Genomic DNA, 22,174 nt, shown 5'->3' with positions numbered 1-22,174 from the left:
AAGGCATAATTGTCCTGCCCCCTCTCCCCCCCCCACCCCCCGCCCACACACACACACACACACATACACACACACAAAGCTGTGTAGCTGGAGAAGGTCTAACTTGTGCACGTCACTCTGTTTCCAGGTAGCGTTGGTGTATGGTCAGATGAATGAGCCACCTGGCGCCCGGGCTCGAGTGGCATTGACTGGGCTGACAGTAGCTGAGTATTTCCGCGATCAGGAAGGCCAAGATGTGCTGCTGTTCATCGACAACATTTTCAGGTTCACTCAGGCTGGCTCAGAGGTAAGCAAACGTTTTGAGCAACACATGGCCATGAATGCAAGGTTTATAATACTTGCATGTGGGCACCACTTTGTATCTCAAAATGCTCGCTTGCTCTCCTCTATCTTTCAGGTGTCTGCTCTGCTTGGCCGTATTCCATCTGCTGTGGGTTATCAGCCAACTCTGGCTACCGACATGGGTACCATGCAGGAACGGATCACCACCACAAAGAAAGGATCCATTACCTCTGTGCAGGTATAGAGTGAGTGTTGTGGGGTAGAATCACTTGGGTGATTTGCAAACGGTACGTTTTTGGCGACGCCTGATTCAGGAGACTTGCGTTTTCCTCTAGGCTATCTATGTGCCGGCTGATGATCTGACTGACCCTGCTCCCGCCACCACTTTTGCTCACTTGGACGCCACGACCGTGTTATCCCGTGCTATTGCGGAGTTGGGTATCTATCCAGCTGTAGATCCACTGGACTCTACTTCCCGTATCATGGACCCCAACATCGTCGGGAGTGAACACTATGAAGTGGCTCGTGGTGTGCAGAAGATCCTGCAGGTTTGTGTAATTTCTACCGTCAAAGCTTCATTTGCATTCTTGATCGTTTATAAATACCGTTTAACTTTAATCACAAAATTCTGATATAACTTGGGATCTTTCCAAAGTTAGTTAATTTCACATCATTGCAACATTTTCTTTGTAACTACAACTACAATGTTTCTGTGTTAAATGTAAAATGTTAAGAGCGATGAAGCTTTCTGCAGTTGGCATGTTAGTGCAGACTCTCCCAAGCTTGATTCACTGAGTCTCTTCTATTATGTTGGCTTTTGAGAAAGCAGTTTGACTTCCCTTTCATATGGCTCATCATGTGTTTGTAAATGTTGACCAGTTTTTAAATCTAGAACACCCATTTCTCTCTCTAGGACTACAAATCTCTTCAGGATATCATTGCAATCCTGGGTATGGATGAGCTGTCAGAAGAGGACAGGTTAACTGTGTCTCGTGCTCGTAAGATCCAGCGTTTCCTGTCCCAGCCATTCCAGGTTGCTGAGGTCTTCATCGGACACAAAGGAAAACTGGTGCCCCTCAAGGATACGATCAAAGGATTCCAGATGATTCTTTCTGGTGAGTATACTATTTATTTAAATTATCAACTAGGTAAGATGAACCTACTATGGATTGTTTGTGTGTTGAACTTTTACTTAATTTCCCATTGTTTTCTGCAGGTGAATATGATCATTTACCTGAGCAAGCCTTCTACATGGTTGGTCCTATTGAAGACGTTGTTGCTAAGGCTGAAAAATTGGCAGAAGAGCACTCTTAGATTAACATTGTAACATCAGTGATCAGTTGTAATGTAAACTTGTATGAATGGCTTCAGATCATTGTCTTTGTGACAAACTGCAAGATGTTATTTAATGTTTCTAATGTGGAAAGATGGAAAATAAAACTTCCAACACTTTTGATGGCTTCAAATAGTGGCTTCAGTAACACTTTGAAATATTAAAACTTTAAGTAGATTGATCTCTTGAATGGATCTTCTCAAACTGGAATTATTTTCTTTCATAATTCCACACGCGTTTGTTTCAATCAATGTGTGACTTGATAGATCACAGGCTTTTGCATTGAACCTGCAACCTTTCTATGGGGATGGGAATTAAAATAACTGCATGTGAGCAGAGATCTCATCTTACTATTTTAAAAAGTGAAGGCTGTTTCTCCTGGAGTTGTGTGGGATCATTAATCTAATTAATTAGATGAGAAAAATTAATCATTTACATTGTGGCTGATTGTGGGATATTGCTGGGTACAAATTGACTGTTGCTTTGAAATTTCTTTATGTGTTAAGGCATTGTATATATCAAGGACTGAGCAAAAGAGCAAGTCTGGATAAAGCAACTTGTTCCAATACAGAATCCAGAAATACTGACTCCCATCTTTAACAAAAGAATGCGTGTACAATTGTCCAACACCTGGACATAACCAACAACTAATTCCAAGCATAAGTTTATTTTTCCAACTGCACCACTGCGCTACATTTAAGTTCCACATATTGAAAGTGTATATCTTCACTGCTGAATCTTGCCTTGGATAAGTCCACTTGAACAACTATTTGGGCGGTTTGTATTTTAAGTTAACCAACCAAGCTATTCAAATGGAAAAATCCTCTCCCATCCTTAAGATTCTTCAGTCATCATGTAGTCCATTTATATTCATTGACTTTGTTTGGCCTTAAGATATTTTTGTATTGGTATTTTGTGCTACACTAAAACCAAAGTAAGGTTTTTTCATAAAATGGGAGAATTAAGGACTTTGAAATGCTACAATATGCAATAAATGCTATAAAAATGCAAGTTGTCATTGAATTAGGTTGCTCAAAGAACAATATTTTTTAAAAAGTGGCTCAAGCTGACCTACCTTCGGGGGTTTGGAAATTTGTCATCAGTTTCAAATGAAGACTAGATGAAATATGGCTTGAGCAATGAGTTGCCCACAATGTGCTGTTCAACTAGAATAATTATAACTTGGCATTATGTGTATTTAGGTACAATTAATCAATGTGTTGATATCAAGAGACCTATTGGACTTTTGACAGCAATATACTGTGCTGATAAATGGCATCAAGCAATCCGGTGGCGTATTGCGGCATTCAGTTCTTGTTCTGTTGTTAGTAGGTCAATGCTATGTTTCTTAAAGGCTTCAAATTCCTGTAAATGAAGGGAATAATTTGATTGTAGACTGAAACAACAATAACCCCCCCCCACCTCTCCATAGTTAAAAAGGCTGTTAACATTAATTGTTTGGGCTCAGAGATGAAGAATGGTTAATTGCATAAGTTAAATTACTTGGAAATGCAGGTGAAACTAGCCATACAGATCAGTACTTTCTGGAGAGGAGGGGAGATGAGAGACAGAAAAACGGGAATTGAAAGGTTTGGTACTGAAAACAAGCATTTATGTTTACCTTTTTCAGGTCAGTATAGCTTGCTCAGATCTGTTAAGGTGCAGTTGTAATCCCTTGATTTTGAGATTTGTGTTTACCATTGTAGCATCGTAATTAAATCTGAAATAACGAAATTGCTGCTGAAACGAAATGTGTAAAACGTGCAGCATTTTCTAACCCAAACTAAGTCTTGTTAAACAACTGATTATTTCACGTTACAAATACTAAATCTGGTAGAGGCAGTATATGATTCCCAACTGGTGTGGTGCTTCAGCTCCTTGAGGGTCAGTGCAGTGGAATGTTCGGATGAGGGTTCATGTTTATTATACTAATGCTAGGATTGTTGTATCTTGTAGGGGATAATGTGAGTGGCGTGCGATCCCTCTAATCCCAATAGGTACATGGTGAAACTACTGTAAATTGCAACATTTCACAGTTACTTTTTAAGAAATCTTAAGATAAATCCATGTTGGGGCTAATGCCAAATGGATAATATTTTATCCTTACCTTTCTTCAGCATCTTTACATGCTTTTTTGGCTTTTCTTAATTTGTCCTCAAGTTCCTGAATATCTCTTTGCCTGTCCTAATTCAGCCAAGAAAAATCACAAGAATGCAAAAATTAGGCCTTACAAACGTAATGTCTCAGAATTGATCTGCCGATCAGCAATAATCTCTTGCACCAAGAAACAGAAAATGATCTTTTGCTTTTTTTTTCACATGTATTCTTGATATGCAGTTTAATCGCCTGACATGATCCAGAGATTATTTTCCTCCCATCAATATGTACTAATTTCTATTTATCCCTGCCAACGACAGAACCTGAATAATTTTCCCTCTGTCCATGCAAAGCTGCAGAAGTTCTTTTTTCTCCTTGCTCAGTGTCTGCAATGTATCCTGGAGTTCAGTTTCTTTACGCTTTCTGTTTTCCGTCACTTTCTTCTGTTCCATTTCGGCCACTTAAAAATAAAGGAAGTATCCAGCTGTCAGATTTAGCAAAGTATGGGCATCGATTTATCAGTACAATTAAAATCAAGTCTGTTTTCTCTTATTAGTCATAGTGAAGATACCACAAACGACAAGAAAGACATGTTAAGAATCTACATCAATCACGAAGATTTGTTGGACTAAATTGGTTGCTGTAACAGAAGTATATATATGTATACGTATATATATGTTGTATCAATGTTTGATTAGGCTCTTATGTGCTCTAATTCTATTCTAAGATATTTTGACGATGTGATATTGGCATTTTAAATCTGATGGAATACACACCACTACATCGCTAATTCCAGTTTGAGAAGATCCATTCAAGAGATCAATCTACTTAAAGTTTTAATATTTCAAAGTGTTACTGAAGCCACTATTTGAAGCCATCAAAAGTGTTGGAAGTTTTATTTTCCATCTTTCCACATTAGAAACATTAAATAACATCTTGCAGTTTGTCACAAAGACAATGATCTGAAGCCATTCATACAAGTTTACATTACAACTGATCACTGATGTTACAATGTTAATCTAAGAGTGCTCTTCTGCCAATTTTTCAGCCTTAGCAACAACGTCTTCAATAGGACCAACCATGTAGAAGGCTTGCTCAGGTAAATGATCATATTCACCTGCAGAAAACAATGGGAAATTAAGTAAAAGTTCAACACACACACAATCCATAGTAGGTTCATCTTACCTAGTTGATAATTTAAATAAATAGTATACTCACCAGAAAGAATCATCTGGAATCCTTTGATCGTATCCTTGAGGGGCACCAGTTTTCCTTTGTGTCCGATGAAGACCTCAGCAACCTGGAATGGCTGGGACAGGAAACGCTGGATCTTACGAGCACGAGACACAGTTAACCTGTCCTCTTCTGACAGCTCATCCATACCCAGGATTGCAATGATATCCTGAAGAGATTTGTAGTCCTAGAGAGAGAAATGGGTGTTCTAGATTTAAAAACTGGTCAACATTTACAAACACATGATGAGCCATATGAAAGGGAAGTCAAACTGCTTTCTCAAAAGCCAACATAATAGAAGAGACTCAGTGAATCAAGCTTGGGAGAGTCTGCACTAACATGCCAACTGCAGAAAGCTTCATCGCTCTTAACATTTTACATTTAACACAGAAACATTGTAGTTGTAGTTACAAAGAAAATGTTGCAATGATGTGAAATTAACTAACTTTGGAAAGATCCCAAGTTATATCAGAATTTTGTGATTAAAGTTAAACGGTATTTATAAACGATCAAGAATGCAAATGAAGCTTTGACGGTAGAAATGACACAAACCTGCAGGATCTTCTGCACACCACGAGCCACTTCATAGTGTTCACTCCCGACGATGTTGGGGTCCATGATACGGGAAGTAGAGTCCAGTGGATCTACAGCTGGATAGATACCCAACTCCGCAATAGCACGGGATAACACGGTCGTGGCGTCCAAGTGAGCAAAAGTGGTGGCGGGAGCAGGGTCAGTCAGATCATCAGCCGGCACATAGATAGCCTAGAGGAAAACGCAAGTCTCCTGAATCAGGCATCGCCAAAAACGTACCGTTTGCAAATCACCCAAGTGATTCTACCCCACAACACTCACTCTATACCTGCACAGAGGTAATGGATCCTTTCTTTGTGGTGGTGATCCGTTCCTGCATGGTACCCATGTCGGTAGCCAGAGTTGGCTGATAACCCACAGCAGATGGAATACGGCCAAGCAGAGCAGACACCTGAAAGACAGAGGAGAGCAAGCGAGCATTTTGAGATACAAAGTGGTGCCCACATGCAAGTATTATAAATCTTGCATTCATGGCCATGTGTTGCTCAAAACGTTTGCTTACCTCTGAGCCAGCCTGAGTGAACCTGAAAATGTTGTCGATGAACAGCAGCACATCTTGGCCTTCCTGATCGCGGAAATACTCAGCTACTGTCAGCCCAGTCAATGCCACTCGAGCCCGGGCGCCAGGTGGCTCATTCATCTGACCATACACCAACGCTACCTGGAAACAGAGTGACATGCACAAGTTAGACCTTCTCCAGCTACACAGCTGTGTGCGTGTGTGTGTGTGTGTGGGCGGGGGGTGGGGGGGAGAGGGGGCAGGACAATTATGCCTTAACATAGTAAACTTCACAAATAATTGTAAAAAATCAAAACCCTTTCAAATGCACAAAGTTACCTTTCAGTTACTAACCACTATGTGGGTTAATTCATGCAACATCGAGGAAGTTTTAAATGAGAATCTCTAGCACTCCTGGCAACACTACTGCATTCACACAATGTTATAGTAGAAAGTCAAACAGCAGATCTTTTTCGGCAATTTACCTTGGATGTTGTATCTTTCAGGTTGATGACACCAGACTCAATCATTTCATGGTATAAATCATTGCCTTCACGGGTGCGTTCTCCCACTCCAGCAAACACAGAGTAGCCACCGTGGGCCTTGGCAACATTGTTGATCAATTCCATAATAAGTACAGTCTTACCCACACCAGCACCGCCAAACAGTCCTAAAGAAAGAGTTAGTTAGTTTAGAATTAAAGATGATGCTACCAAATAATAATCCTTGCAGAGTGATAATCCACAGTATAAAATTCAATTTAAAAATGTATTTGGGGTAAAGTTAATGTACAATCAATGCTATTGCAATTAGTTGTCCTATCACACCACGAATTAACGATTGATTCACTTTTTTTAAAAAACAGCCATAACAAAACACTAACAAGCTGTAAATCCCACATCAGTGGAGCTCAGTGGTTAGAGCACTTGCATCGCAAGCGAGAGACCTCGGTTCGATTCCTGGCAGGGCGAAACCTTGGACAAGTTTCCTTATTCCACATGCCTGATAATCTCTCAAGAAAAAAATAATTTGGACACTCAATCCACAACTGTTGGACACTGGCGTGCGCAATTGACTACCACATTTCACTCACAAATATAGTCAATTCACTTTACCGTATATTCTGTGAAGCGCTTTGAGATGTCTAGAAGATGTGATAAGGCGGTATATCAAATGCAAAGATTATTATTATAAGATGAATTTTTTTTGAACAATTCACTTGAAATCAGCAATAATAATGAATTCACGTTTGCCCTGAATGTAACTTGGTGGAAGTTATTCTCTAAAAAAAGGATCACGTTACAAAGTAAAAACAGGTACATAGAGATAGAAACAGAAGTGGGCTATTCAGTCCCTCGAGCCTGTTCCATCCTTTTATAAGATTATGGCTGATCTATACCTCAAATCCAGTTACTGCTGCATTATGCATAAACTCAGAATATAAAGTATAATAGCATTCAGTTTGCAATCAGTCACCTATCATGGCCACTATTCACATCATTCATTTTAATATCTAGAGTTAATTGGAAATTGCAGCTTAGCAATAAGCCACTTACCGATTTTACCACCTTTGGCATATGGAGCCAACAGATCTACCACCTTGATACCAGTCACCAAGATCTCCTGCTCCACACTCATCTCTACAAACTCGGGAGCTTCAGCGTGGATGGCAGAGTGACTAGATGCGAAACAAAAGCGTACAAAATCATGTTAATGGATCAAACTGCAGTTGGTCGAACACTCTTGAATCCAGTCTGGAGACATCATTTCCTGATTATTAACAGTGTGTTAAACAGGAGACACTCACTGTTTGGTGTTGATTGGTCCTCTCTCATCAATGGGTTCGCCAATGACATTCATGATCCTGCCGAGAGTTTCTGGCCCAACTGGAATTCTAATAGGGGCACCTGTGTCAAGAACTTTCTGCCCACGCACCAGCCCTTCAGTACCATCCATAGCAATTGTACGTACAGTGCTCTCCCCTACACAGATTAAACACTTGTTATTTTAATTGTCGGAAGAAAAAGCAAACATTGAGCATGACTGTCTCAGGATTTTGTTCGTCACAACGACCGCAAAATAAGATGCAGACAAAGAAACTCACGGGACAGTAATTTCAAAAGGATCCAAAGTAAATCATTGTGTACTGACCGAGATGCTGAGCTACCTCCAGCACCAGCCTGCTGTCCCGACCGGCCACCTCCAAGGCATTCAGAATTGGAGGAAGCCCCTCATCGAACTGCACATCCACAACAGCACCGATGACCGCGACAATCTGACCGTGAGCCCAGTTGGCTTGGCGGCAGTCTGAGCGGCATAGTTTCTTCCTGCAACGTGAAATTTTAGTTACCCGCCACTCCCGCAGAGAAGAAGAAACGGCAAAAAGCACGATTAGGACGTCAACTCGTCCTCGCAAAACGGGACATCGCTTTTGCCGCCGGTGACTTCCTTCCGCTGATCGCGCGCACGTTGGCCAATCCGAATACGAACCCAAAACCTAGCGCGGCACCTGCATCGCCAACAGGCCAAGCTTGACGGATCCACCCGGACCGGACGGAGCCCACACAAACGCACGGTCTGGATTCAAAGGAACGAGGAACTCCTCATATGGTACCACACGTTCCGGGGGAGGGACCCGTCGAGAGGAACAAATACAACACGACAGCCCGTGTGGGGCGGGGAACAGCTCACTGCAGCAACACCCCTCCGGCAGGGACGCCCGCCGACAGCCCCGAGGACATCTGGCCACGGCCCCGGCGGCAAATAACACCGGAGGCCCAGAGCCCGGGCCTCGCAGAGAGGAAAGAATCGTGTTGTGAAACCTCTCTGCCGGAGCCTCGCAGGCGCTCAGCGCGGGACACACAGTCACTACACTTCGCGGTATATGCCGTCAAGAGCTTTGAGGCATCTGGAAGACGTGATGAGGCACCGTATCAAACGCGGGGATGAGGAATTATTATTATTATTATTATTATGATTACAGGCCGCGCCGAAGTCAGGCGGCCATGTCAGCTTCAAGGTGACCGTGCGGCCCGCGGGCCTGAAGGGCATTGCTGACAGCCGAGGCCCCGGACACTCACACACCAGGACGTGGCGGGTTCCTGAGCGGCCGCATCGCCAGAGCCTCCTTCCCTTCCCCTCCCCTCCCGCCAGCTCCAGCCCTGACCACGTCGTGGGGAATGTGGCGGCGACGGCGGCGGCGCCTGACCAACTCCAGGTCCAGGCTTAGGCCTAGGCCCGCGGAGGGAGTTGGGGGGGGGGGGGGGGGGCGGGCGGGCGATGTGGAGGGCAAACTCTCCCCTCCCACCCCCCGGGTCACCGCCTCACTCATCAGCCGCGCCGCGCCCTTCAGGCCTGTGTTGAACTCGAGGCCCCGGCTTCAGGCCTAAGCCGCGGGGCTGACCTGACACCCCGCCCCGGGGAGAGAGAGGGAGGGAGGGAGGGAGAGGGAGGTACCTACTGGTGTAAAGTGCAGCGGGGGCCCCTCTGACCGCCTGCGCGGCGCCGAGCCCAGGCCTGAGGGCCCGGAGCGCTCCCTGACTGCAGCGACCGACTGCTCCCAACATGGCGACTGGCGGGCGAGAGGGACGAGGGCGGGCGGCGCCGCGCGGCTTATATAGGACCAGCCGCCCCGGCACTGCGCGTGCGCGGAGCCCGCCGCGGCCCTCGCCGTGCATCCTGGGAGATGTAGTCTATCCCCGGAGATGGGAAGGAAATTGGGTTCATAACAATGATCATAATAACAATACTAACAATGATCATAATAACAACAATAATGATCATAACAATAACAATAATAATGATCATAATAACAATAGTAATAATGATCATAATAACAACAATAATGATCATAACAATAACAATAATAATGATCATAATAACAATAGTAATAATGATCATAATAACAATACTAACAATGATCGTAATAACAATAGTAATAATGATCATAATAACAATAGTAATAATGATCATAATAACAATACTAACAATGATCATAATAACAATAATAATGATCATAACAATAACAAAAATAATGATCATAATAACAATAATAACAATGATCATAATAACAATAATAACAATGATCATAATAACAATAATAATGATCATAACAACAATAATAACAATGATCATAATAACAATAATAATGATCATAATAACAATAATAACAATGATCATAACAATAACAATAATAATGATCATAACAACAATAATGATAATGATCATAATAACAATAATAACAATGATCATAATAACAACAATAATAATAATGATCATAACAATAACAATAATAATAATGATCATAATAACAATAATCATGATCATAATAACAACAATAATAATGATCATAATAACAATAATAACAATGATCATAATAACAATAATAATGATCATAATAACAATAATAATGATCATAATAACAATAATAATTATGATCATAATAATAATGATGATCATAATAACAATAATAATGATGATCGTAACAATAACAATAGTAATGATCATAATAATAATAATCCTTGCATTTGATATTGCGCCTTATCACAGCTTCGAGTTGTGCTTTGCAGGGAAGAACGTGTGTGAAGGGAAGATAACAGGGAAAGAGAACACATCAAAGCTACATTAATTATAATAATAATACTCCTTGCATTTGATATAGCGCCTTATCACATCTTCTAGACGTCTCAAAGCGCTTCACAGAATATACTGTAAAGTGTAAAGTGAATTGACTGAGCTGTCCTCTCTCCCTCACATCCGCACCACAACTGGCACCGCCTTCCATCACCTCCAGAATATCGCCAGACTACGGCACTCCCTCACCCCTCACGCGGCTGAAACTCTGGTCCACACCTTTATCACCTCAAGGCTGGACTATGGGAACTCTCTCCTCGCCGTCCTTCCCGGCCCTCCCTCCACACTGCAGGTCATTCAGAACTCTGCAGCTCGTGTACTGTCCCACACCAGACACCGCGACCACATCACTCCCACCCTCACCCTCACCCTCGCCCTCGCCCTCACCCTCGCCCTCGCCCTGACCCTCACCCTCGCTCGCCTCCACTGGCTCCCCATCCCCCAGAGGATCGAATTCAAGATCCTCATCCTCATCTACAAGGCCATTCACGGCCTCGCTCCCTCCTCCCTCTCTGACCTACTATCCCCCTACCTACCTGCCCGTACCCTCCGTTCCTCTGGCTCCGGTCTGCTCCACATCCCCCGCCCCAACCGCCCCACCATCGGTGGCCGGGCCTTCAGCCTCTCAGCCCCGAGGCTCTGGAACTCCATTCCCCCTTCGCCGCTTCCTCCCTTTCCTCCTTCAAGGTCGGTCTAAAGACCATTCTCTTTGACCGTACCTTCAGCCTTCACCTCCCCTCTCAACTCTCTACCCCCTCCTCGCCCCCTCCCTTCCCTCCCCTCACCCTGACCATTTCCCCTCTCCTCGCTCCCTCCCTTTCCTCCCCTCACCCTGACCATTTCCCCTCTCCTCGCTCCCTCCCTTCCCTCCCCTCACCCTGACCATTTCCCCTCTCCTCGCTCCCTCCCTTCCCTCCCCTCACCCTGACCATTTCCCCCTCCTCGCTCCCTCCCTTCCCTCCCCTCACCCTGACCGTTTCCCCCCAAGGCTCAGGTCCTGACCCGACTGTCCAGCGCCTTGGGACTTCCTCCCGACGTGAAAGGCGCTCTATAAATGAAATCTTGTTGTTGTTGTTGTTATGTACATGTACGTGTGTATGTCAAATATTTTCTTGCCCAAACCACTGGGAAAATGGTTTCTGCTCATTTGGTTTCTTTTCTGAAATCATTGTTAAATTGATGGTAGTTCCTCTCTATCCCACAGGGTGGAAACCCATCTCACATATTTGATTATGCCAACAGCCTCCACAGAGGAACAGGACAGGATGTGTGTTGGAATCTGCAATTCCCATGAAGTGCTTTGAGACAACAACAACAAATTACATTTGTATAGCGCCTTTCACATCGGGAGGACGTCCCAAGGCACTGAACAGTCAGGGATTTGGACGTCTCAGCGACACGATAAAGTGCTATATCAAATGAAACGATTATTATTGTTAATACAACATGACGCAAAGCTTAGAAGGAAAACTATACAGCAGATGGTTGAAATCCCCTCTTGTGCACCAATAAGCAGTGAGCAATAGGTTGGGTGAGACAGAGAGCTTGGAACGTTTGCTGCCCAACCCTACAGCTGAAGCATGAATTCATTGTCTTGGATTGGGAGAAATAACATACACAAACTAGGAAGATGAACAGCCTGAAGTCATAAGACACCCTCCAAAGTAACTAAAATTATTTCCAAAGTAATTTGGCAGTTACATAGTGAACCACAAACATTTATGTTAATCTCATTTCCACCTACAACAGATTAGAGATGTCGCAAAGACGTGATAAGGCGCTACATCAAATGCAAGCATTATTATTATTAGCGTATTTCAGTATCAAAATTGAATTCAGTAAATGTACGTCAACAATTTTGCGAGTGGAGGAGGATTAGAAGATCTGCTGTTTACATTGGCGTTTGATGGGATTTAGAATGATTGCTTACCCAACCCTGCAACATTGCTGATCATCATCACATGTAAACAACAATTCCTGCAGAGAAACAGGAACCAATGGAGTTTGATTTGGCAACTTGCTACATATTCAAGGACACTTTTAACATGATAACGTTTTGTAAATATTTTCCACCTCTTTAGTTTTAAAAACCTTTGTTTTCGGACCAATCTATAGTCAGTAAACAATAGTAATAATCATTTAATTTGATGTAATGCCTTATTACGTCTTCGACCCGTCTCAAAGCGCTTCACAATATACTGTAAAGTGAATTGACTGTGTATATTGTGGGCAAAAATCCCACAAAATGTACAATCAATTCACTTTACAATGCAAATTCATTACAAGTACTTTGTTTGCTGGTTCCCCAGAATTAACGTCACAAACAGTAAATTAACATTTCCCCCCAAACCCCCCCTCCCCAAAAACAATCTGATACATTAGGATGAAGCTTTAGGCAAAAGAGTGAGAGTGAAGAATAAAGCTGTTTCCTATTGAAGAACGAAGTACCTTGTGGGAGCTCAGCAACTGTTGTTTATTATGAGTGTAACATGGGAACTTGGCCGGTATTTAAATACCATTTTCCATGACAATGGTTCGGGTGTTGTGAGCAGAAAGCAAATTGCCAGCAGTTTGTGGCAGTGAATGGGCGGCTGATGCGTGTGGGGGTTGGTTGCAGTGCAATGAAGTCTCAACATGCAGTGGAGGAATTTGGTTCACACATCAAAGTAATTTGCAAAGCTGAAATGATTCCACAGGAGCACTACAGAGAGTTACTGGTGAAAAAGGACTGAAAGAGAATATTGAGTCAGTGTTTATATAACACACTCCAACTGCAATGGTTTATAATAAATACAGGGGAGAAATTGCATCTCGGTCTAGACTTACTCCATTTTCTCAGCGTTTCAGAATTTATCATAATTTTGAAAATGTTGTTCTGTAATTTTTACATGAAACCTTTACAAAATTAAGAGCAATTAAACGTTTATCAAATTCTGGCAGTTCAGGGAGCACTGGAGTGAGTGAGGAGGATTAGGGTTAGGTTTAGGGTCAATCAGGAACGAGGACTGGAACCAATGTTATCTCAAGTGAAAACCACAGATCAATGATTGTCCAAAAGTTCCTCATCAGCAACATCTGGTTAATGTTTCCACGTGTTGGTCACTAACCGCAAAGACCCAGGATGAACCTTAACACCCACTCATTTATTCACAGAATCTTACTCATCATAAAATATATTACTGCGGCAGACATAACAACAAATAATCCTTGCATTTGATATAGTGCTTTTCACTTCTAGAGTCTCAAAGCGCTTCACAGAATATAAGCTTACGAGAAAAGAAACAATCCTTGTGACTTTTAAAGTAGTTGTATTTCTGAAATTATTTACTTATTTACTACTGTTTGTGGGACGCTGCTGTGCGCAATTGGCTGCCGCGTTTTGCCCACGAAATACAGTCATAGGTTATTCTAGACAGCAGGAATTTGATTCTGTGTCTACCAAATTCATAGTTACTGACTGTTCTTGCACTGCGATAAGTTCATGTTCAGTTGTTGTGTATAGAGCACTGTGTAAATACTGTACAAGTATGTTGTGGGCAGACTTAAGCAATTTAAACTTCTCCTGTAGGCTGTAGAGGATCCTGCAGAGGATCCGAGCTTAAGTGTTGGAATGTTGACCATGGCATTTTACAGCAGCTCCACTCTCATTTAATAACGCAGATGGCAGTCTGGACTTTGGTGTAGACTTGTATTTATTATTATTACCACTCCCTGGGCAACAGGAACCACAATGGAACATTAATTAGAACGCTTTACAGAGGCCATTTAATGTGGTTTAAATGAAGCGGAATACTGCATTCAGTTTATCCTGGTACTATTATTATAAATTTATAAATCATTATAGCGTTTCATCTTCATTGCATCTGGACTGTGATGCTGTGTTATCCTTCCAGTCGACTGAAGTTTCCTGGTGTGGAGTCCTGTAGCTCAGTGATTAGAGTGCTCGCCTCGCAAGCGAGAGGACCTGGGTTCGATTCCTGGCTGGGCAACCGGGTTGGGCAAGTTTGCTTACTCTACATGCCTCTGTTACCTCGCAGTAATGTTTACCTATCAAATGCAAGGATTATTATTTTGAACATTAGCTTCACCCGCTGATGTAACATAGAGCATTTCATTGTTTCATATCTTTCTCGATAGCGCTAGGCCTATCACTGAGTGCTCTGACTGTTCAGAAACAGTTGGATACATAGAACAAACACATCACACGTTTGAGAAAAACATGTCAAAATTGCGCTTTGGAAATATTTCTATTAGAATCATATGTGGTATGCATAGAGTCTAATAACCGATGTGCGTGAGAAATATGAATGCACCATTGGAGGTGATACCTAGGAGTGCTTCCAAGTGTTCGTCACTAGTGCCAAGATCTACTTGGCTCGAAGATATTGAAAAATGTCCCTGTTTTACTCACAGAATACGTGAAGCATATCGGTACAAGAACTCATATCAGATTGGCCATTAATCCACAAATTTTTTTATTAAAAAAAGGATCCTTCATCGCTGTTTGTGGACGTGGCTGTGTGCAAATTGACTGCCTCATTCACCTCGGAATAAACAGCCACTACACTTTACAGAAACCTCTGGGAATCGCTTTGAGACATTTTCTATGATGATGAGACTATAATCAAATGCACGGATTATTAATTTCCTAATAAATTAAGGCAGGGCAGATAATCCATCCCATTCCCACTTTTCGCTGTTTGTTGGAAAGTACATGAAACAAATTATTCCTTATGTTTTCAATTATGTGATGAGATGTACACATTTAAATGGTTGTTCGTCTCCAAAATATGGTCACTACACATCTCTATAAATCCTGTGAAGCCCTTTGAGGCATCCACCACAAATGTAAGGCACTATATCAAATGCAATGATTTTTGTAAAATGTAAATTCCATTGACATACTCTTGTGTTGTTGTCCCAACAGTGTGCTTGAAGGACAGTGCCACAAGGTGGCATGTTACAAAGACTCAATCTTTCAGAAACTATGTTAATGAGAAGCGTTCAACAGAGCACTTTAAGTAATAGCTTGGCTTGGATATCAACTGTTACCTGTGCGGCATTGTGATTAGGGCTTCCCTGATGTTAGGAGCCAATGCCCAGTGAGGTTATGTAGGTACAATAGCAGAGCTCCCAGATCCAGCCAAGATACAGTATAGCAATGAGCCTTTACATACTGCGTCTGTGCTAATCACTGCATTGTCTCCATCGCGTCTCATGAAATGCATTTCATAGACATGCAGGCACGATGGGAGAAAATTCCTTACTTACTGACTGCTGTTTACAAAGCCACAGTCATTTCTCCCCTATCCCCAAACGACCCAGGAAATGTTTTAGCAACTCTATTCCTTCTCTTAAAAGCAGAAACGTCCAACAGTTGTGCAATCCCTGGCCAGCTTCCAATACCTTGTACAAGTTTCAGTTCTTCCCATAAATAATCCTTGCATTTGATATAGCGCCTTATAACATCTCAAAACGCTTTGCAGAATATATTGTAAAGTGAATTGACGGTGTACTTGTGGGTGGAACTCAACAGCCAATTGCACTCAGTGTCCCACAATCAGTTGTGGATTGAGTGACCAAATTATTATTATTTGTTTTTTTTTGAAGGAATTACCTCCGGAAAAGTGATCAGCCAATCGTCTAACAACCGGGTTACTACTTAATTGTGAGGTAAACAGAGGCGTGTTGAACGTTTGACCTCAATCGTGAAATGGGCTGAACGAGGACACGATAACAATCACCCCTCAAATGAAATAAACAAGTTTTGGCACCACACAACTAAAGTAAAATAAACCGGAGGATTAATAGGTTTGGCTCCATTGTGGACCTTTACCCCGCTGCTCAGCAGCAAAATGATGAGCTTCTCTTTTCAGACCGAGAATAAAGGCGACTGACACATTGATTCAAGACCCACTTTGGCCAATGGCCATTGGTGAGCTTTTCAGAGATGCTGCTCATCAGAAATTGTTAAAACATTTTGAAGAAATAGATAAGAAAAATGCAGGATCTCAGATGCTTGGGACGTCCTCCCAACATGAAAGGCGCTCTACAAATGTGATCTGTTGATATTGCTAGAAATCTGAAATCCAGAACAGCTCAGTCAGCTTCTGAAAGGGGAAAAAATAGGCAAATACAGTACTTTGACCCTTGGCTGTCAGTATTACTGTCATCATCTTGGCCTGAACATAGTAAAGGATGATCTGGGATGTATTCTATACTAATTTTGGAGCCGTGGCCTAAACACCTGCTCCGGGGTTTGGGACAGAGTATGATCTCTGTTGATTGCTCTTAATTCACTAGAGTTGTATTCCACTGGTTGGAGCAGACAGACAGACAGACAGACAGACAGACATGCCCAGCCCAGCCCAGCCCAACTATTTAAACTGTCAGTTCCCCGTGTGCTTTGAGTAGATGGAGCAAGGAATAAAAACAGGAGTCGCTGGGAACATACAGCAAATGACTTTCCTCTCTCCGTAGATGCTGCCTGAGCTGCTGAGTGTTTCCAGCCACGTCTGCTTTTATTGCAGATTTCCAGCATCCGCAGTAATTTGCCTTTTGCTTACTGTTTAATTCGCTGCCACATCTCCTCCAGGAATGTTTACCTCGAAGATGTTCTGCTCTTCTCTTCAGACATGACTTTCCCTTTTCCCTTTTACCCTGTCCATCTTCTTGTTTTTGATGACGTGTTTGCTAAAACTCGCTTTCACAAACTCACTGTCTCGCAGTCCAATAAAAAAACATATCTAGCTCCACAACAGCTGCAGTTCCACATATGGTTGAGTTTTCCCATTGTCTATTGTCTCCAAAGTGGTTTTGCTGGTGCATATTGTGGGCTAAACCAGTTTATTACCATCTTATAACTAATGTGAGCTTTATTTCAAATCTCCATTCACCACTCACAGTTTTGGTCGGTCGAGTAAATCATCTGTACCACCAGCGGACTAAAGCTGAACACCACTAATAGTAACAATTTGGTACCGCAAAGAAATATGTTGTGAAGAACAAAGTCCATTTAGAGCCACTACACATGGAAGCTACTGTTCTAACAGACTTCTGCACTTTACCAAGTGTTGCCGGTGAAAACAAAATCTATTCATTACCATGGCAGAATATTCCAGGGATTAATACAACAACTTGCACACAGGGTAGTGTCTCAGAGCGCTTAGATATACCGTATATATATCATGAATATTTACTGCAACCCACCACTCGGTCAGCTGAGCTGCAAAAAGTCATTATAACCAGTTGGCCTGGAATTCCATGCAAACCACTGAAAGGAAAGTTGAGTCAGTTCTATATTACAGGAAGCAGCGACAGACATTTATTGCAATATTCTGCAAAATGGGAAACGGCGAATGTACACAAAACAATAATAAAAATGTTAATAATCCTTATAATATAATAATAATTGCTTTCGATTTGGTGGCTTATCACGTTCTTCGAGACGTCTCAAAGCGCTTCACAGGATACACGGTAAAGTGGAGTGACTGTGTATTTTGTGGGTGAAAGCAGTGGAATAATACTCTCATGTCAATTGAAGTTAGTTGGGATTTGTTTGCAAGTCCCGAAGGGATCTAAGGAGTATACCTAACTCCCACTCACAGAGAACATGTGACTCTCTCTAAATCCCATCAATTTTACACATGGATTCCTTGGAATGTTTTCACTTGCTGAATGCAAATCAGCAGCTGCCCTGTGTCGTCTCATAATATTTACCAACACAGTACTTACCAAATGTGTTTACAGAAATGTAAACAAAGACAGAAAAGTTTTGAATAAGAGTCAAAATGATTAACAAAAACGCAGACAGGATTCAATATAAGATCGTTACTTAATGTAAGTTTAATCAATGCTATTTACAAAGTAACCCTTACTTTTAAGTAGTCAACACATAAAGAGTCTGACAATTCTCAGGTTATTGTATGTGCCGTGATCTCATTTAAAACATGTTGGCTTGTCTCCCAACTTGTGGAATTAAAAGTTTTTAAGAGAGAAGAGAGAGAGAAAAAAGTTACAAGCTCACTCACCGAAAGTGATGACCTTGAAATATTGCCGTCAGCTCATTCCCTCAGGTATTCACGTACGCACGCCACCTGAACTTTCAATAGTTAAAAGTTTAAAGTGTTTTTTTTTAAAAAAACGTCCTACACTATGCAAAACTCCTTGGTCGTTCTTTCTGCAGGCTTCCCACTCACACACTCAGTCTCCTCGTGCTGCTATCTCTGCTTACACTCTCCCAGTATCATTTACTCTCCAGTTCTCCCTCCCTCTCTCTTTACAAGCTCCTCCACCCTCCCTCTCTCTCCCTTGTACTCTGGTTGCTCTCCACCAATCCATCTGAAACAATTGTCAAAACTTATCAAAGTTTTACGTTTAAAATGGCTTTGGCGACAGCACCACATCTCGTCAGGAGTGTTTACAACTCAGCGAACTGTCCTTTGAAAGACAATCAATCAAACTGGAACCAAAGTACTTTATTAGATTGTGAGGCTGTCCACAAACAGAAATCTTGAGTTACTGAAATGTCAGAGATATCTGCCTTCACTGGAGAGACTCAGTGGGTTTGCAAATGTAAAACCGCAACAACAAACGATATTTACACAGAGTGTTTCATGTCGGGAGGAGGTCCCAAGGCGCTGGACAGTCAGGGATTTGGGCGCAAGCTGGGAGTTGGGATCAGGAGGGGAGGAGGCCAGGGAGGGGAAGGGTAGGAGGGTGACCGAAGGCGCGATCGAAAAGGAGGTTCTTGAGACGTGCCTGGAAGGAGGCAAGGGAAGGAGCGAGACGAAGGGAATGTGGGATGGAGTGCCAAAGGGTGGGGGCAGAGAGGCTGGAGCAGACCGGAGCCTGCTGAGAGGAGGGATCGGACAGGTCGATATGGCGTTAGCAGGTCACAGAGGTAGGAAGAGCAAGGCCATGGAGGAACCTTTCAGGTGAAATGAGAACCGTTCTTTGGTTTCCAGCTTTCCGTAAAAAAAAGCAAATTAAAGGAATTTCTGAACATCTGAAAAAAAATCTTCTCAGTTATTGTAAAGGTTAAACTGATTGTCTTCTCTCTAGGCACAAGGATTAAGAAAGGAAAGGTGAAGGGAGCCTTGGGGGTTGTGTGATTTATCCAGAGACAGGTGTGGGTGGGAGACCTTTAGCCAATGGTGAAGCTGGAGGCAAACTCATTGCTTCCCAAGATCTTTATCTTCACAGTTGGGAAGTCCGACCTCACTGAGGGCAGTACAAGCAGGGGGAGATGGGTCTTTGGATGCTGTGGCGTGGCTCACTGTCCTGATCTCCACCAGCAAAAAAAGTGGAAGAATCCAGCGTAAAGCCAGTATGGGGTGAATTACATTGCATTACAATTTTTAATTTTTTAAAATTTTAATGTAATTTTTTTTGTGATACCACAGAAGACCATGTGAAGACCACCTATATCAGCTTGGGGCAGAAATATAAGCGTGAAGCCTCACAGAGGAAAGCGCTTGAGGAGCAAAGTACTCTGGATAGTCGCTGTGGTAAACAAAGGAACTGTGCCCTTTGAAACATATTCCCCATCAATTAGACATGTGCAACCAGCATTTCTGCGTGTTATAAAAGGAGCAATTTGTAACACTGTATATATGGGATATATTTGGGCAGAAACTGTGGACATATTGTCCACATATTGTCGCTTTTTTATTGGCAAGTGCTTCCTTTAGGCAGATTTGTTTTATCAGAGTGAGAATGTTTTTGGTTACAGAGCGTAATTGGTAGACTCCCAAGTAAACTACACATGTATTTGGATCATTTTCTCTCGTTTTATTGGGAAAGGAAAGAACTTTACTGTTTTTTTCCTCTTTCAACTGAAATGACCTACTTACGCAGTGAGTGTGCTCCCAGCAGTTATATAGGAAAATGCTGGTAATTGGAGAGGACACAGCCATGAGGACAGACGCTGCATGAAAAGCAGGGTGGACTGATAATATTTAACAATAGTCAGAGAGAAAGAGCTAATTTATGGGTGAAGGTTTTTCTTGACTAACGAACTAAGGCACAATCTTCTACTTTTTTGATGCATCTAAAGTTTTAGGTCAGGTGATTGAGAAGAACTGTTCTCTTTCTCTTAGGCAGCTTTAACACGTGAAATAATAAAATGAATGGTAGCGTTGTTACCAGAGTAACAAATCCTAGTCCTGCCAAGGTAATGATAGCAATGTCTCACTAGTTATACCAACAAACAAGTCGGCCACATATTTTTACATTCATGTTTCACCATCAGATTTACCAGATAGTGATCAGGATTGAAATCCATGGCTGAAAAAGCCTTTCTCTTGTCCAGGAGCAATAAGGCAAATTGTAATACTCTAGGATCAGTATAACTAGCTTCCTTCTCGTCAGTATCAATTAGAACCCCTGTAGGAACACGCACTTAAAAACAAAGTCAAAGAGAGAGTCCTGCACTCATATTATGCACAAGTTTAGAGAACGAACCATCTTCAAATGATTTCTGAACCGTACCAGTATTGAATCAGTGCTTATACAAGTCTAGAACATGAATTATTTCTATAAGAATGCATTATTATTAGTTCAATATTACAAAGCAATATTCACCTCCGCATTGTATGAACTCAATCCAGTACCCAGAAGTTAACTGTGCTTTTTTTTTGAAAGTGCACTTCTTTAAAGCGTTCAAACAGATTTCCCCCTGTATCCGCTTTTCTGCGATTGCTTAACAAGAAGAGTTACAATGCTGATCATCGTTAGTTAATCTCTCCCAGAACAGTTTAATAGCACAGTGTTACCCCCCACCCGATGCCATTTTTCTTCCATGTGCAAAAGGAGCGAACAACGCAACAGTGACAATAAATGTTTCACAAAACACAAAAACAAAATTCTTAAAACTTCTCTATTCGGTAAAACATTGATTAGTGTTATTGCTTTGGATTTACAGTATATTGGGCCATTGGAAAAGCAGCCATGATATAGCATTTCTACAACTAAATTAATGCTATATATGACGTCCAAACAACATTTTGAATTACATTGTTTTGGAGCTGGTATATGTAAATTAACAAAATTTCTAGGAAATTAAGGGGAATTGTGTTAGTATTCATTATTTTGTTATGTTAATATTATGCTAAACAGTATTTTTACATTAAGAAAATCTGAAATAAAAAATGCAGCCTTTTTATCATATTGAATCATCAACCCTGTATTTTGTGAATATTTTGCATCAGGGCAAATCATGGTTTTTTTAATTAAAAAAATTAATTTGCCCTAAAAATGTTGTTTAAAATCTCTGTGACCCCAATAACGCAGCCATAAACCCAAAGTAATGACTTCTTCAACAAGAAAACGTTATAGTCCAACAACAACAAATTACATTTACACAGCGCCTTTCACGTCGGGAGGACGTCCCAAGGCCCTGGACAGGTAGGGATTTGGACCCGAGCTGGGGGTTGGGATTAGGAGGGTTAGAGGGCAGTGAGGGTGGGGGTAGGAAGGTGGCCGAAGGAGCGGTTGAAGCGGAG

The 22,174-nt window shown here is 42.0% G+C and overlaps 3 protein-coding genes across 3 annotated transcripts; 1 reads left to right on the top strand and 2 right to left on the bottom strand.

The window, feature by feature from the left end:
• The first annotated feature begins 110 nt into the window (after window positions 1-110).
• Window positions 111-1,736, top strand: LOC121849378 (ATP synthase subunit beta, mitochondrial). The gene is made up of 5 exons (XM_042336012.1): window positions 111-286; window positions 398-520; window positions 618-830; window positions 1,196-1,397; window positions 1,499-1,736. Exons 1-5 carry the CDS (start codon window positions 149-151, stop codon window positions 1,594-1,596), a joined length of 774 nt encoding a protein of 257 aa, XP_042191946.1. The 5' UTR covers window positions 111-148; the 3' UTR covers window positions 1,597-1,736.
• Window positions 1,737-2,914: 1,178 nt separating this feature from the next.
• Window positions 2,915-4,494, bottom strand: zgc:172182 (coiled-coil domain-containing protein 89). The gene is made up of 4 exons (XM_042336013.1): window positions 4,036-4,494; window positions 3,723-3,799; window positions 3,237-3,335; window positions 2,915-2,980 (listed from the first exon to the last, which is right to left on the bottom strand). Exons 1-3 carry the CDS (start codon window positions 4,162-4,164, stop codon window positions 3,242-3,244), a joined length of 300 nt encoding a protein of 99 aa, XP_042191947.1. The 5' UTR covers window positions 4,165-4,494; the 3' UTR covers window positions 2,915-2,980; window positions 3,237-3,241.
• Window positions 4,495-4,593: 99 nt separating this feature from the next.
• atp5f1b (ATP synthase F1 subunit beta) lies at window positions 4,594-9,611 on the bottom strand. Its single transcript, NM_001292841.1, is given in 11 exon segments — window positions 4,594-4,829; window positions 4,931-5,132; window positions 5,498-5,710; window positions 5,808-5,930; window positions 6,042-6,200; window positions 6,524-6,708; window positions 7,595-7,716; window positions 7,846-8,020; window positions 8,190-8,324; window positions 8,327-8,365; window positions 9,499-9,611. Coding segments are annotated over 11 exon segments (1,557 nt in total). The 5' UTR covers window positions 9,605-9,611; the 3' UTR covers window positions 4,594-4,731.
• Between the last annotated feature and the right edge of the window lie 12,563 nt (window positions 9,612-22,174).

Source organism: Callorhinchus milii, unplaced genomic scaffold (genome assembly GCF_018977255.1).
Source record: "Callorhinchus milii isolate IMCB2004 unplaced genomic scaffold, IMCB_Cmil_1.0 Scaffold6, whole genome shotgun sequence".
Taxonomy (NCBI): Eukaryota; Metazoa; Chordata; class Chondrichthyes; order Chimaeriformes; family Callorhinchidae; genus Callorhinchus; species Callorhinchus milii.
This window is presented reverse-complemented; position numbering and strand designations above follow the sequence as displayed.